Here is a 17,178-nt window from a genome sequence, read left to right as displayed (position 1 = left end):
ATTAGATTCAAGTTCTAGAAGGCAAGCACATATGATTAAAAGATCAAAGTTATTTTATACTCAGTTCACCACACCAACAGCAAATATAATACTTGAATTGTAACAGCAAACTAGTAATAGTTTTCAGATTAATTAGAAACTTAAAATGAGAAAAAGTCTCTAAATCTACCCCCTGGACTAGCATACAGTGTTTCATACCATATAAAGTAAATCAGTCTGTGTAGTCAGTTTTCAATTATTATGGTGAATTCTCATAAAAAACCCTCCATTTTGCCAGTGTGATTCTAGACTCCCTCTGGTTCTAAACTACTAGGTTCTTGACAATCAGTCAAAGATACTCCCTTATATTCAGTATGCCTCTGGATCTGTAGTAAGTTCTAGAATGAAACAGAACCAAGAGAGAATCCAGAGAATGACAGATGACTTAATAGTCAACATTTCTGGATCAATCACCATTACATGTCACATCATTATTCCTCTTCCTTAGCATGGGTAAATAAACATTAACTTATGCAATACTGACATATATACTAAAATTTACTTGATTAAATGTCAGTATAAATTATATAAAATTATAGGTAATGTTTAATGTCTGAACTTATAATGAACTCTAAAGACATTTTCTGTTCAGTAATAAATATATGTTCATTATAGAAAACTTAGGAATTACCAAAGAAGTATGAAGAATAAAATAACAATAATTTCTCACCTGGGAAAACTACTATTAACATTTAGCAGTATTTCTTTCCAATTCTTTTTTTACACATGTATCAGCATAATCAAAAGCATTCTGTATATAGAATATTATACCTAATTACAAATATTATAATGCTTTGTTAGTAAAGATTCTTGAAGCAAAATTTGTATTGGAGCAATAACTTTCTATTTTTCTATTGTAGAAATAGAGAATTATTTATTCTTTATGTGGACATTTAGGTTGTATTGTTTTCTCCCTATAATAAATTTGCTGCAGTGAACACCTCTGATTGTAAGTCATGTCCTAGTTTCTTACAATTTTTTCTGGGCAGATTTCCTAAAAGGAGAAAACTTAACAGTCAAAAGTCAAGTGTTGGTTAACAAGCAAAAATTCTATGTAACAACTGGTAACTGAAATTATTACCCTGGAATCAAAAAGTTGTTTTCCCATCTGAAGCGCATTTCAAGAACAAATTCCTGCCAGAGGTGTGCCACTCCTTTTAAGCCTCCATGGTAGAAATTGATCATACAAAGACACAAAGCCAATTTGTATGTTAAACTGTCAGATGGTGCAGATTTGAACTGATTGTAGAGATTCTAAATTTAACAAAATGGAAACAAAGCAAAACTCATTAACAACATATTTATGTGCATAATCAAAAAGTAAGAGATTTTAATATTAAAATTAACTTTGCAAAAACTAGTTTTTATCAAAATATATCATGACTACTGCCTACATTGTTCCTATGCAGATCCATGTTTTCAAGATTTCCACTGCGATCCAAAAGTAAACCTATAGTTTAAGTGAAGTTAAAGTTACAACTTTCATTTTCTTCTCTGGAATCTTTAAGATGCATTTCAAATTTCATGCATTGTTCTAAAAATCTTTTAATTATAAAATGAGTACATACTTGTCAAAACAAAAACACAAAAGTAGAACTGTATAAACTGAAAATATAAAAGGCTCTGCTTTTCCACTCCATAAAAATCTACTTTTCAAGAACTATTTAAATAGTTTGATCTATGTCTATACCTATCATCTAAATGGTCTCATTTCTCAATTTCTCAGATAAAGAGAATATGAAAATTTTATTTCATTTGTTTCCAACTCACTGTCCAGTTTTGAAATATACACAATAATCTGTTGTAAAACTAATAATTTCACAAAAACGCTAAAATGATGGAAATCCCAGAATTAGGCACAGTATGTCTATGCTTTTTTCTCATTGTTTCTTGAAGTTCTTGCTACCAAATATGTACTTATGCCAATGTTCTACAAGAAACCACGCTCTCCACTTAATTTTCCAAAGATGATTTTTAAAATAAAAAGATACTTAGGTTATCAAACTAGAAATATATCTAATTCCTATAAATTCAATGCATTTAAAATATTTTAATATTGAACTCTAACTTACATAGTCTTCACTCTCTGACGGAGGATTACTGTTGTCTACTGAAGTAGTTCCATCTAATGGTTTCTCAGAAGCAGCATCTGGGAATAAGAACTGGGGGCCAGCGGGGAAGGAAGGGAGATAATCACATAAGACCACATTTCCCATTTTGTTGATTTTTATAACTCATATAGACACTATCTGACTTTTCAGAGGCTGTGCTATTTAAAAATGGGAATGTTTTCATTGTACTGATTACTTGGGTCTATGTTCTCAAAAATTTTAAATATTTTCCACAACAATGCACCAGATTTCTGTGACTAGCCAACATAAGAAATCAGGTATTTTTCCACAAAAGTAACCACCTGATTCTGTGGGAAGAACAATGCAAAAGCAAAATCTTTTTACTGTGATTTCATACTTACCCACTGCTATTAAAAATTTTAACAGTATTAATACTATTAAATGCAAACAAAAATATTAAAGATTTAAAAATACGTATCTATTCATGAGGAAATGTAATAGTATTATCCACTGGTTTTCCTATATGAGATACTAAAGTATATTAACGATCCATAACTATAGGACATATCCCTAGAAAATGAAAAGCAGCCACAATGGTAATGATCAATGTATTTTTTCCACATGGTTTTGTGTGTGTGTGTGTGTGCGCGCGTGCGTGTGTGTGCACGTGCAGTAGGTAGGTGATAAAATTCAGTGTAAAAGAAAACTGAGCTTTATAATTTGAATAAAACCTCTAAGAATATGTTGTTAAGGAAGCCTTTTCCTTTTCACTCCTTTTATTAGAGTTCATTTTTTAAAACTGACATTCAACAGAATTTTGAAAATTTGTGGAATGTGCTTAATACTAATACTAGGCATATTTATAAACATTATCCTATTCTCATACCACTGTGAACTAAATATCACTGCCTATATTTTATAATGTACAAGCTAAAAATTTGGCCAGGAGTCTTGTTCAGGTAAATGGCAAGATGTCTACCAAGATTAACATCATGTTTCAAAGTCCAGTATTCGCTCCGTTAAACTACTCTTAAAAGTTTTCCCCAAGGGTATCGCAATACCAGATCTTCAACTCTACTACAAAGCAATAGTAACAAAAATGGCATGGTATTGGTACCAAAATAGAAAGGTGGATCAATGGTACAGAATAGAGGACACGGACACAAACCCAAATAAATATAATTTTCTCATACTAAACAAAGGGGCCAAAAATATGCAATGGAGAAAAGATAGCCTCTTCAACAAATGGTGCTGGCAGAATTGGAAATCCATATGCAACAGAATGAAACTAAACCCGTATCTCTCACCATGCACGAAACTAAACTCAAAATGGATTAAGGACCTTGGAATCAGACCAGAGACCTCGCATCTTATAAAAGAAAAAGTAGGTCCAGAGCTTCAACATGTCGGCTTAGGACCAGACTTCCTCAACAGGACTCCCATAGCACAAGAAATAAAAGCAAGAATTAATAACTGGGATAGATTCAAACTAAAAACCTTTCTCTCAGCAAAGGAAACTATCAGCAATGCGAAGAAAGAGCCTACAGAGTGGGAGAAAATCTTTGCCAATCATACTTCAGATAGAGCGCTAATCTCCAGAATCTATAAAGAACTCAAAAAACTCTACACCAAGAATGCAAATAATCCAATCGACAAATGGGCTAAGGAAATGAATAGACACTTCACAGAAGAAGATATACACGCAATCACCAAACATAAGGAAAAATGTTCAACATCTCTAGTAATAAGAGAAATGCAGATCAAAACTACCCTAAGATCCCATCTCACCCCAATTAGAATGGCGATTATCAAGAATACAAGCAACAACAGGTGTTGGCGAGGATGTGGGGAGAAAGGTACACTCATACATTGCAGGTGGGGTTGCAAATTAGTGCAGCCACTCTGGAAAGCAGTGTGGAGACTCCTTAGAAAACTTGGAATGGAACCACCATTTGACCCAGCTATCCCACTCCTTGGCCTATACCCAAAGGATTTAAAATCAGCATACTACAAAGATGCAGCCACATCAATGTTCATAGCTGCTCAGTTCACAATAGCCAGATTGTGGAACCAACTTAGATGTCCTTCAATTGATGAATGGATAAAGAAACTGTGGTATATATATATACAATGGAATATTACTCAGCCCTAAAGAATGATAAAATTATGGCATTTGCAGGCAAATGGATGAAATTGGAGAATATCATGCTAAGTGAGATAAGCCAATCTCAAAAACCAAAGGACGAATGATATCGCTAATAAGTGGATGATGATACATAATGCGGGGTGGGAGGGGTTAGTGTTAGAGTTAGAGTTAGGGTTAGGGAGGGGTGCAAGAATGGAGGAAGGAAGGACTGTATAGAAGGAAAAGAGGGGTGGGAGGGGTGGGGGGGAAGGGAAAAAATAACAGACTGAATCAAACAACATTACCCTATGTAAATTTATGATTACACAAATGTTATGCCTTTACACCATGTACAAACAGAGAAACAACATGTATCCCATTTGTTTACAATAAAAAAAAAAAGTTTTCCCCAAGATTGTCTTAATGCATAAACTGCCAGAAGTATAATTATAATTACAATTACACTAAGACTAGCTATCATTTATCAAAGACCTATTAAATGCCAGGCAGTTGAAGGTCCTTTAATTTTCATGACAATCTCAGTTTTGCTAGCCTCATTTGATATGAGGAAACTAAAGTGATTATTAGAAGTTGTATGGTAAGTCAGAATTAACCTCTGCCTATGTAGCTCCCAGGCTGAGCCCACTCCAACCACACTATGTCTAGGAGCCATCCTAGCCCTCTACATTCCTTTAGTCCTCACTATAAAGATTTCCCTAGACTGTTGTCAAAGAAGCCTTTTGAAAACACATTTCTAATCATGTTGATCATCTGCTTAAAATAGTATTAAAATGTTAAGATAAAGTGCAGCACTTCAGCATGGCAGGTTACCTGCTACTCTCCAGCCTCATCCCTGATCACTCCCAAGGAAATAACCTACAAAAAACCAACTATTGAACATGCTATTCCTCTGCTTTAAAAGTCTTCTTTAATTCAAGACTCAGTTCAAGCATCCCTCTTCATGAAGCATTCCCTGATTCCCACTGCCCAGAGACAGATGTACCTCCTGTTATACTGTCACTGCCCCTTTGCCTGACTTTACACATACCAGATGGGATTGCAACTATTATTAACTTACTTTCTTCCCACTAATAAGTGAGAATTCTTCAGGGAGTTTGTTTTATTCATGTTACATTTCCAATCTAGTGCTTGCCACATAGAGGGGACTGAATATATAATGAACAAATGTTATACATAGAGACATACAAAAATAAAATAGTTACCAAGAGAATAGTATTGAGGACATCATTGTTTAATGGTGACTCTTCTATACCTCTGTGTTTTCGTATTTTCTTCTTTGCAGTGTGTACCATATTTGAAACTGATAATTTATGAATTGGAACTGGTGTTGGCTCTGTCAACTTTGACAACGCATGAGTTATATCTGCAATTTCTATAAAAAGAGTAGATATGAATACAAATTATGTTACCAACCTTAGCAGGTTAGAGTGATGAGCAAATCAATCAAGAGTATAGAATATTTCTTTTCTCTATAGTGTTATGTGGTCTCAGAATTACATTTAGTCCACATAGTCAGTTTTGTATGCAAGCATGAATTGCAAAAGTGTCATACAATTTATTTCTCCCTAGAAGACTTAATCTCTGAAACCCTGCTTTTCAAAATATCTTACATTTTTGGTGAATTTATTAAATGCCCTTAATGTATAACAGGCTCTAGATAGAGCCTAGAAAAAATGGCAGCTGTCTAGTTCATTGAAACTTACTTCTCCAACTTAATTCAAAGTAAGAAAAAATAGATGAAAAAAATCAGACAATGTGCCAAAGAAATTGGATAAGATGTTTGAAATTATGTTGAAAAAGAAAAGTAGGTCACCTCTTCCTTCTTCCTCAAATGTGGATCGTCCAAGAATCTCATCAGTTGATTCCTTTCGACGGCAAATTTTAAAAAATTCAGTGACAAAATCACCTATATAGAAAGAAAATGTTACTTATGTCTGCTACTTAACTGAAAGAGACCAGTCATATAAAGTACATATCCTCTCATAAAAGCTATTAACTAAAATATAGGAGAAAAAGAAATCAGTTTTTTCCCCCAAAGAAAATTAAAATTAATATTATTTCAAAACTAGTCTTATTCTTCCTTCCTGTCTCCCCACCAGGATATTGAAAAGTTTTTCCTTAGAATTCCTTCTAGAATGAAAGGGAAAAAAAAATTTTACCAAACAACATTAAGTATTTTTTATATGCTTCAACAAGACAAATACTGTCTACTTATCTTAATTGTATAAGTAACAATATACTACGTGTATGTAGTCTTCTTTCTTTGTATCTCATAGAACTCTGAATCCATTAAAAAATACAAATTAAAAAGAAACTTTTAAAAAGATATGTTTCTAGTAAGGCAAGGTAGTACATGCTTATAATCCCAGTGACTTGGGAGGCTAAGGTAGGAAAATCACAAATTCAAGGCCAGCCTCAGTAACTAAATGAGGTTCTAAACAATTTAGTGAGACCCTGACTCAAAATTAAAAATTAAAAAGGGCTGGGGATGTGGCTCAGTGGTAAAGGGACTCTGGGTTCAATCCCTAACCCCTCCCCCAAAACAAAAGATATTTCTAGAGGATTAAGAAATCATGTGGGATAAATATTTTAGCTTCTGTTACATATTAATGCTACGCTTTGTGTCCTTGATATGAGAAGGTAGAAAGAGGTTTGATAAATTCTAAAGAGGTTCGATGAATTATGTTTACACCAAAAATTGAAGTTTAATGAGAATCTTTAGTAATAAAATAAGGTATACATCTAAGTTTTAGAATTTACCAACTAGTTCTGAATAAATCTAGAACATTTTCCAGATATCTTCAGAAGGGCAGGAAAATTTTATTATCTAGTCATAAAAGTTAGTCAAAAAGGTAGGATGAAATCATGAAACAGTAATTTGAAATGAGAATACTTTCAATTCTAAGGTCATCTGAAATTATGCAAGTCAGAAGATGAGAAATACTAAAGTATAAGGAAATAATTTAGTAAGTAAATTTAATGAAATAATTCAATGATAAAACAACAGAAATCATTTATTGTACTGTTACTATATGACAGGCACTGTGTTAAGTGGGATACATATACCCATATGATTTGATTTGATCCTCCCAATAATCCTGTGAAGTCTGCACTCTTGTTACCTATTTTATTGATGAGGATGCTGAGGCTTAAAAAGATTAAGAAAGTTGGTCAAACTGGTAGGACCAGGATGTGAACCTGTCTAACTCTGAAACTCTTCATATCAACTATAAGGCCCCAAACTCACCAAGGGCAGGAAATTTTCTTCACTAATAGCACAAATGACAATTGCTAATTATCATCTGATGAATATCATATGATAAATGATAAAGAGCTCAACAAAGAATGCTTTAGAGAAATGCATTGTCATTAATAAATAAATATTTACTAACTCCATCAGTTGAATAGTAATACATAAGATGATATGCATGCAGTTAAGGCACCATGATCAAAAAGAATAGAATATTTTCATTTGTACAAATATAAGGTGGAAAACATGGAAAGGTACATGGAGGAGAGGGATTAAGAAGACTTCAAAAAAGAGATGCACCTATAAAAAGGGAGAGAGAGACAATTCCAAACATGGAACCTGAAGAACAATTACTACTTTTTGAAGTACTCCAACTTATTTTAATTCACTTAATTCTTCAAATAACCCTGTGAGATACAAAAGGTGTATTTACAACTCTTTTCTCATAAAAGAATATAGGTTTGCAGATATGATACAATTATACAGAATCACAGGGGCTGTTATCAATGCTTTATCATCACACACCACAGGTCCAGAGGGACAACAAAAGAAACAAAAGGATCTATTAACTAGGAGATACAGACTAAGCCACTGAAGGAAGATAAGGAAGTAATATGAAGGAATAAGAAAAATTAAAACAGCGATATAATACTGGAGAATTCTGAGGTATAGATGCATTAAAACAGAAGGATAATCAGAAATCCTGCTACTGCTATTTAAAAAGGATTCAGTACTGTCAGCAAAGATTTTTTTCTACATGGTGTTAACTGAGGAAGTCATAATGTTAAAAAAATTTTTTTTGATAAGTGAAATAAAGTATAAAGAATGTATTCAGTATTCCTAATTTGGAAAATAGGTAGATTGATGGCATTTCAGAAAAGGAACATATTACATCTTACCTAGCAAACACTGAGGATTATCAGCTTTTCGAACTCTAACAGACCAATGGGGTGCTTGAATAGGATCCAAATCACTAGAATGCGAAACAATAAATAAATTCTAATTATGACAATCTGCAAGAATCATGAAATTTTCAAAATACAGTCTAATGAAAACATTCTATAGAAGGAAAAGCAATTCGTTTTGCTTCTCTTAACCTACTGTTATTCAGACATGGCCATTTAAATAAACTTTTAAAAAGTAAAATTTTAATAAATCAAGTTCTTAGATCAAAACAAAAAATTTGGATAAATGGAATACCAAAAATCAAAATGTTAAAATACATAAAAATGATTCTGAATAAACAATTTACACTAATAACCTAATGAGATAAATGCATTTTTAAAAGAATAAAAAAGGAATGACAAAAAAAGTATGCACAATTGTCTCAACCTGTTTATCATATCACTGTTTCACAAAAAAAATAAAAAAAAGAAAAAGAAAAAAAAGACCAAAAAAAAAAAAAAAATCTGTACAAAATCAAAAAGTACCCTGTTTTCTCACATAGATCACAGTGGGTTCATCTAATGGGACACTATGCAGCCATAAAAAATAGGTTAATTGGCACAAAGGATATAAACTTTATAAAGATAAACCATCAAGATATTGTCTATTTTATTAAATAGGATTATAGTAGCTTTACTTTTTTTACACCTAAATAATCTAATTAAGAGTTTTCAACTTAATTTGACCATCAGCGAATACAACAAATGTACTTCATTAAAAGAAAAAGTATCCTATTTCTTACTATTTTGCATCAAATGAGAAGATATTAGATTGCCTTCTTCTTTGGCTACATTCTTCCTGGAGAATGTCTGCTATAATTTTGAAGTCATTGCACACACAGAAGTAAAGAGCATGGATGTTTTATTATTGACAACATTTAATGATCAAATATTATTCTCATACATTCTGATGATCACCATGTCTTCAAATTACTTATGAAATCCTTCTTATAAGAAAAATTCAAAAGAATTATACACTGAATCTTAGAGACATCTTTGCTAAAACACAGTGAGATTCAAGTTGTTCATTATTCTTAAACTAAGGAAAACCAGCAACCTAAAATGCTTCTCTAATCCATATTAACAAAAAATGGCTATTCATCATAAATTGGCTAAGGAACTGAACAAACACTTCACAGAAGATATACAATTGATCAACAAATATACGAAAAATGTTCAACATCTCTAGTAATTAGAGAAATGCAAATCAAAACTAGGATTTCATCTCACTCCAATCAGAATGGCAATTATCAAGAATACAGGCAAAAATACATTAAGTGTTGTTGAGGAATTGGGAGGAAAAGGTACACATTGCTGGTGGGACTGCAAATTGGTGCAATTTGCAGTAAGGAGACTCCTTAGAAAACTTGGAATAGAACCATCATTTGAACCAGCTATCCCACTCCTAAGTTCGTACTCAAAAGGACTTAAAATCAGCATACCACAGTAGTGATGCAGCCACATCAATGTTTACAGCAGTTCAATTCACAGTAGCAAAACTATGGAACCAACCTAGGTGCCCTTCTACAGATGAATGGATAAAGAAAATGTGTTACATATACACAATACTCAGCCTTAAAGAAGAATGATATTATGGCATTTGCAGTTAAATGGATGGAGCTGGAGAATATCATGCTAAGTGAAACAAGCCAATTCCAAAAAATCAAAGGCCAAATGTATTCTCTGATCTGTGGATGCTGATCCATAATGGGCGGGGGCTATTGAAGAATGGAGGAACTTTGAATTGGGCAGAGGGGAGTGAAGGAAGGAGAGGGGATGGGGGAAGGGGAAGGATGGTGGAGAGAGACAGACATTATCACTCTATGTATGATTACACTACTGGTGTGACTCTGCCTCATTTTACAAGCAGAGAAATGAGAAGTTGTGCTCCATTTGTGTACAGTGAGTTGAAGTGCATTCTGCTGTCATGTATAACTAATTAGAACAAATTTTTAAAAAGAATTTGAAAAAACTTAACCAACCTTATTAGAAATGAATATAAAAAAATGGGAAATGAGTATAAAAAATGGAAAATAAATAACCACTTGGTAGTTAATTTATTCTGAAAGTTTTTAAGTGTACTTACGAATAAACATCATTATCCACAATGATTCCTTCAGTCAGATGAGGCCATGTAGTTGCTAAATGGAGCTCACTTAAAATAAACAAAACATATCAAAACCTTTGATATTTATAGGTATATCCTCTGACTCAGTAATTCTACTTCTAGAAATATGTCCTTGGGAAATAACCAAGGATGTACATAGAAGTATGTTAAAAGTGATGTTATGTATAATAAACTGAAAACAACTGGTTTATTAGCAAATGGCAGCACATCCACATGAAGTTCATATTTTGCAGATATAAAAATCATCATATATATATATACATAACCAAAAAGTATAGATAACTCAAATGTCCATTAACTGATGAATGGATAAACAAAATGTGGTATACACTATATCCATACTATGGCATATTTATGGCTATACGAACAATCAAGTACTGATTCAAGCCACAAGATGGATGTACCTCAGAAAAACCATACTAAGTAAAAGAAGTCAGATACAAAAGGTCACATATTGTATGACACCATTTATATGAAATATTCAGAATAGGTAAATCCATAGAGACAGAGTAGATTAGTGTTTCCTTAGAGATGGAGTGGCTGAAATGATTGAGGAGCAGATGATGGCAAAAGTTTTTTTTTTCCTTTTTTAGATAACGAAAACATTCTGTCTGATTAATCAGTGATAATTGTTGCAAACTATAAATATCAGAGAACACTGAATTGTATACTCTGGTGAATTTTATGATAGGTGAATTCTATCTCAATTTTGAAAAATCACGTTATAGTCAGGAGTTGGAAAACCTTTTCTACGAAGGGCCAGAGATTAACTATTTTATGCTTTATAAGACAGGTACCATCTCCAATATATTCTTAGACTTTTTTTCTTTTATATTCCTTAAAAATACAAAAACCATTCTAAGCTCACTGGTCACACAAAACAAAACTACTGGTCAGATTTGGCCCATAGGCCAGTCTGCCAAACTTATGACAGAAAAATACTGAATTTCAGAACGTTTTCATGTAATATTATCAATTAAAGAAAATGGGTAGTTCCCTATTTCCAGTACTATATTCATTCCAGTAGCCTACTATATCAGAAAGCATGGTAAAATCAATATCAATATAAATTTTAAAAGTAAAGTAATCCTATAATTCAAATGACAGTATGAAATTCTCACCTAATAGGATCTTCACAGGCACCAAATGGTAACTTGCCAAACTCCAGGCCTCCAACTTCTCCTCCTACAAGGGCATCTATATCTAAACAAAATAAATATTTTTCCATTATTTGGCAAAAAATAGAGTAATAACAATCTAATCTAGTTAGGCTAAGCCCTTTGGAAGATAACAGCTTTAAAAGTACCTATAAAAGAGTACACAGAATAACATTGTTTGCAAGTTAAAGCATGTTACAACACAAAGGCAAATATTAAAGAAATCCCCTGAGAACAAGTAAAAAGATTTACTTATTTCCTTCTGTGTTTCAATTCATGCATTCTCAATTTTACCAACCTGAAATATTCCTTAACTATTACTCAAAAGAATATTATTACTATACTTTTTTACATATTCTGAGAAAGCTATTAACATAACCTAAAAAGAAAGATTATCTGAGTATTAAAAACTGTAATCACCAACCTACATTCATCAGTTTTGTTATCAATAATTTCAATAATTTCTGAAAAACAAATTAGCAGATCTGTCTTTATTAATAAAATATTTTGGTTGACAGTTGATGGAAATATCTGAAGTTCAGAAAAGAATCTCCTTTCCACTATGAATGCTCCCTGAGACCAGGGGAAAACTGAGGGTAAATCACCCTTCTCAGTTCCATTTCTCCTGAGGAACTAATAAATGCTTCTTTTTCTTTTGGTAGTTGTAGATGGACATCATGCCTTTATTTGTTTATTTTTTTATGTGGTGCTAAGGATAGAACCCAGTGCCTCGCACGTGCTACGCAAGCACTCTGCACTGAGCTATAGCCCCAGCCCCTAATGCTTCTTAAAAAGACATTAAAAGGATTTATTTCTCTGAAATAATACAGATGGTGGGTTTTAATTATTTATATTACAATACAGATTCCTAAAATTAAAGTCTTCCAAGATTTGCTTAATTTATCTTTGACAATTATCTATACCCTAAATTACTAAAATTAGTCATTAATATGGTTTAATTACTTGAGTCGTTAAGTTTTCTCCAGCCAATTCATTCCATTTTCCTAACTAAAGTATGCTTACAATACATATCACAATGATTGGTTTATTATAAGATGTGAATTTTTAAGAGCCTCAAAATTGCAAAAAAAATTACAAGAAGCATTTTTTATAAAATTAGTGTTAAAATATTACTAAAATATAACTGTACAAAAGTTTTAACTAAATTACAGATTGAGAATAAAAAATACAAGGGAATTTGAGTTTGACTAGGGTGTCAATGCAAAGTTGGTCAACTTGTGACCCCATGACATTAGGCCAGTAACTCACTGTTCTTTTTTTTTTTTTTTTGGTGGTGCTGAGGATTAAACCCAGGGCTTTGTGCATGCAAGGCAAGTACTCTACAACCTGAGATATCTCCCCAGCCCAACTCACTCTTCTTTAAGAGACATTTTCTAAGAAACATAATACCTACCTCATAGGTAAATGAGAATTACATAAAACATTATATTAAATGCCAAGCACAGCATCTAGCCACATTAAATGTCAGTCCCTTCCCCTTAGAAAAGAAATATGAAGAATTTACATGGCCTTCAATCCTCTGAGGTACTTATTATTTTTATTCCCAATTTTTAAAAATTGTCTTATTCATATTTGTGTCCTTGGTACAGACTGGCCTATACTGGCTAATATTTAACGATTATTGAAAGAATTAACTGCATCGAGTAAGCAAGTTGACTTTGAGTATATTTTTATAAAATGCAAGTTAAAGTAAAAATATTCTTTTATTTTCCCCTTAAATGTGTGTATATACATACATACTTTTCTTCTTTCCTTTACTTAGTACTCTTCAAACTATACTATGTAAGGTTTTCTGCCTGTTGGTTTATGAGGGTGGCTTCTCTCATTATACTCTTAAAACAGACATTTTTTTAACATTCACTACATAGTATTTTATAGCACTACATAGTAATTTATAGCACATGGGAGCTTTATAAAATAGCTTTTGAAGACAAACTGTCAAATAACGAGCAATGCTGTCTCTAGAAAATCTACAGAGTGTTAAAAGAAAAAAAATCATAAAGTAATAAAATCAGCAATATTTAAAATGAATTACAAGTCAGGTACAGTGGCACATTCTTATAATCTCGGCAACTCTGGAGGCTGAGGCAATAGGATTGCAAGTTCAAGGCCAGTCTTGGCAACTTAGCAAGGCCCAAAGCAACTTAGCAAGACCCTGTCTCAAAATAAAAATAAATAAAAAAAATAAAGAGGGCTGAAAATGTAGCTCAGTGGTAAAGTATCTCTGGGTTCAATCTCAAGTACAAAAAACCAATTACATATTTCCATGTAAAACACTGAAAGCATTGTTAAATGTTTTAAATTTCTCAATATATTTTCATTTCCATTTATATTCGACAATTTAAATACAGTTCTAAATGATCTCACCTGGAGGTTGCTGAGGCCAAAAGTACTGCTGCCAATCCTGAAGCACATAGGTAAATCGAATAGCAATACTAACTGGAGGCAATGGAGTTAAAGGACATCCCTAGGAGATACATGAAAAGACAATAATATGTGAATGATGAGACCCTTCAACATCAAAATTTCAAACTTACAGAAGGGCTAAAATACTGCCCTTATGAAACCTAGCATATAATATTAAACAATAGTATGCATAATCTTGCTGTTAAAAAGGAAAAATAAATCACTGAAATTATTAGGCCAAAGGTACAGAATTTAGGAAATCAAGAGGGAAACTGAGGAGTGGGATAACTGGGTCAAAAGGTGGGTCCATTCCAAGTTTTCTGAGGAACCTCTACACTGCTTTCCAGAGTGGCTGCACCAATTTGCAACTCCACCAGGAATGTACAAGTGTGCCTTTTTCCCCACATCCACGTCAACACCTATTATTGCTTGTGTTCTTAAAAACAGCCATTCTAATTAGAGTAAGATGAAATCTTAGAGTTGTTTTAATTGGCATTTATCTAATTACTAGAGAAGTTGAACACTTTTTCACATATTTGTTCATCATCTATTTATCTTCTTCTGTAAAGTGTCTGTCCAGTTCCTTGGTCAGTTTATTGACTGGGTTCTTTGTATTTTTGGTGTAAAGTTTTGTAAGTTCTTTATAAATTTTGGAGATTAATGTGCTATCTGAAGTGCATGTAGAAAAGATTTTCTCCCACTCTTTAGGCTCTCTTTTCACATTATTAATTGTATCCTTTGCTGAGAAAAAGCTTAAAATTAGCATACTACAGTAACGTAGCCACAAAAATGTTTACAGCAGCTCAATTCACAATAGCTAGATTGTGGAACCAACGTTGATGCCCTTCAACAGATGAATGGATAAAGAAACTGTGGTATATATACACAATGGAATATTATTCAGTCATAATGAAGAATAAATTATGGCATTTGCAGGTAAGTGGATAGAATTGGAGAATACCATGCTAAATGAAATAAGTCAATCCCAAAAAACCAAATGCCAAATGTTTTCCCTGATAAGTGAATGATGATACATAATGGGGGTGGGGTAAGAGAAGAATGGAGGAACTTTAGATTATGTAGAGAGAAATGAGAGGGGGGAGGGGGCAGGGGTATGAAAGATGGTGGAATGAGACAGACATCATTACCTTATGTATATGTATGATTACATGAATGGTGTGAATCTACATCGTCTACAACCATAGAAACGAAAAGTTGTACCCCATTTGTGTATAATGAATCAAAATGCAGTCTGTAAAATATAAAAAATAAAAAAAGAGGGAAGACCCTAACATAAGAACAGTACTGGCAAATGTTACACCTGATTTTAAAAAAAGGAAAAGTAAACTCTTCAAAGAATCACTGTATATTTGTTTACATATTTGTGTATACAAGGATTTCTACAATTTCTTCATATTGCTTCCACAAATGTTTTCATTTGATGAAAAGATTGTGTAGCTAAAGAAAAAAAGGGGTAAGGGGATAAAAATGATTTAATGTGGGTGCATACCTATAGTCTCAGCTATTCAGGATGCTGAGACAGGAAGATTGCTTGAATCTAGGAGTGGGAGGTCCACAGAGGCAACAGTGAGAACCATTTCAAAAAAAAAAAAAAAAAAAAAAAAAAAAAGCCAGGAAGCAAATTACTTTAAAATAAAGTTGCTTACACTTCTACCAGGAAATGAAATTAAGCAAAATGATCTTTCAAAATACCTTTTACAGTTTTTTACTATTGATTTCAGATACTGAATGTGAAAAAAAAAAAATAACCACCTTTTAAATAAGATAAAACTATTAAAAAGTGTATGACTAGCCAGGTACCGTGGCCTACAATCCCGGTGGCACAGGAGCTGAGGCAGGAGGATCACAAGTTCAAAGTCAGCCTCAGCAAAAGTGAGTAGCTAAGCAACTTAGTGAGACCCTGTCTCTACATAAGATACAAAAAAGGGCTGGGGATATGGCTTAGTGATTGAGTGCCTCTGAGTTCAATCCCAGTACCACCACCACTGTCGCACACACCCCCAGGAAAAAAAAAAAAAATGTAAGACCAGGTTTGGGGAGATAATGTCTTTTTTCTTTTTAAATGAGAATAAATACAAATTTAAGCTAGTCTGGAATATTTTGCTAGAATTTTAGATTAAAACAAACTAATGGTCACTTATGCAAAATTGATTATATTAATGAACCAGTTAACAAGACTTAGATTTATCTTTAAGTTCACTAAAAATCATAAAATTAATACCATCATCTAAATATCTTGCGATCTCAGCTTCTTTTCATAATGCTTAATATACATTAGTAGAACTGGACTAAAATGAATACAAGAATCACTGAGGGATCTCTTGAAAATGCAGATGGAATACCTTTCTCCATATGTAAGTATTTTATAGGTGTTGCTAATGCTACTGGTCTGGAGACTTTAAGTAGCAAAGTAAAAAGTGACATTTAGCTCAGCAGCAGCATCTATAAATGTCACAGGTAGCTTTAACTGAATTCAAACTCATACTGAAGTCACAATATAAGGTGTGTGCCCCCACAAAAAATGAATCTAATTTTAGGCTGCTGTGTCCTAGACAAGCAGGGTAAGATTTTGACTGGTCAGGATATATATCATCTTTTTAGTCAGGCCCGGATATCAAATGAACATTGACCCATAATAAAAAGTGTAAACTGTCAAAGAAGCCATAACAAGGTCAGTTTGACAACCTCTGCTCCAGTCACAAAACAATGTGGCTAAATACAGAGAGGCATCTACAAAGAAACAGCCAGGATCAGACATGACCTAAATATCTTTGTGGACCCTAGAAAAGGTACAAAAAGCCCAAGGGGATAAGTGGGGTTCAAGGCATAAGCCTAGTTAGCTACAGGTAAGAAAGAAGGTAGTGACAGCATAAGATACAGACTGCATTAAATGGAAGGCACCAAAGGATTCTACCCAGAATAAGGGATTGCATGCTTCTTTGCTTAAGTCAGACACTGGGTAGGGCACTCCTGCTTGGTACAATGGCTATGGTA

At 33.1% G+C, this 17,178-nt stretch overlaps 1 protein-coding gene across 2 annotated transcripts in view; it reads right to left on the bottom strand.

Annotated features, from left to right (window-relative positions):
- Positions 1-17,178, bottom strand: part of Rab3gap1 (RAB3 GTPase activating protein catalytic subunit 1) — a 93,659-nt gene that overhangs the window by 27,563 nt on the left and 48,918 nt on the right. For both annotated transcript variants that reach the window (XM_047545086.1, XM_047545087.1), the window contains exons 8-15: positions 14,125-14,224; positions 11,701-11,782; positions 10,538-10,606; positions 8,407-8,480; positions 6,071-6,163; positions 5,460-5,629; positions 2,112-2,201; positions 1,121-1,293 (exon numbers count right to left, since the gene is read on the bottom strand). In XM_047545086.1, the coding sequence (XP_047401042.1) occupies positions 1,121-1,293; positions 2,112-2,201; positions 5,460-5,629; positions 6,071-6,163; positions 8,407-8,480; positions 10,538-10,606; positions 11,701-11,782; positions 14,125-14,224 (851 nt within the window). The remainder of the gene's footprint in view (positions 1-1,120; positions 1,294-2,111; positions 2,202-5,459; positions 5,630-6,070; positions 6,164-8,406; positions 8,481-10,537; positions 10,607-11,700; positions 11,783-14,124; positions 14,225-17,178) is intronic.

The sequence above is a fragment of the Sciurus carolinensis genome, chromosome 3, assembly GCF_902686445.1.
Source record: "Sciurus carolinensis chromosome 3, mSciCar1.2, whole genome shotgun sequence".
In the NCBI taxonomy this organism is placed as follows: Eukaryota; Metazoa; Chordata; class Mammalia; order Rodentia; family Sciuridae; genus Sciurus; species Sciurus carolinensis.
Note: the sequence above shows the minus strand (reverse complement) of the source record. Positions and strands in the feature narration are given on the sequence as shown.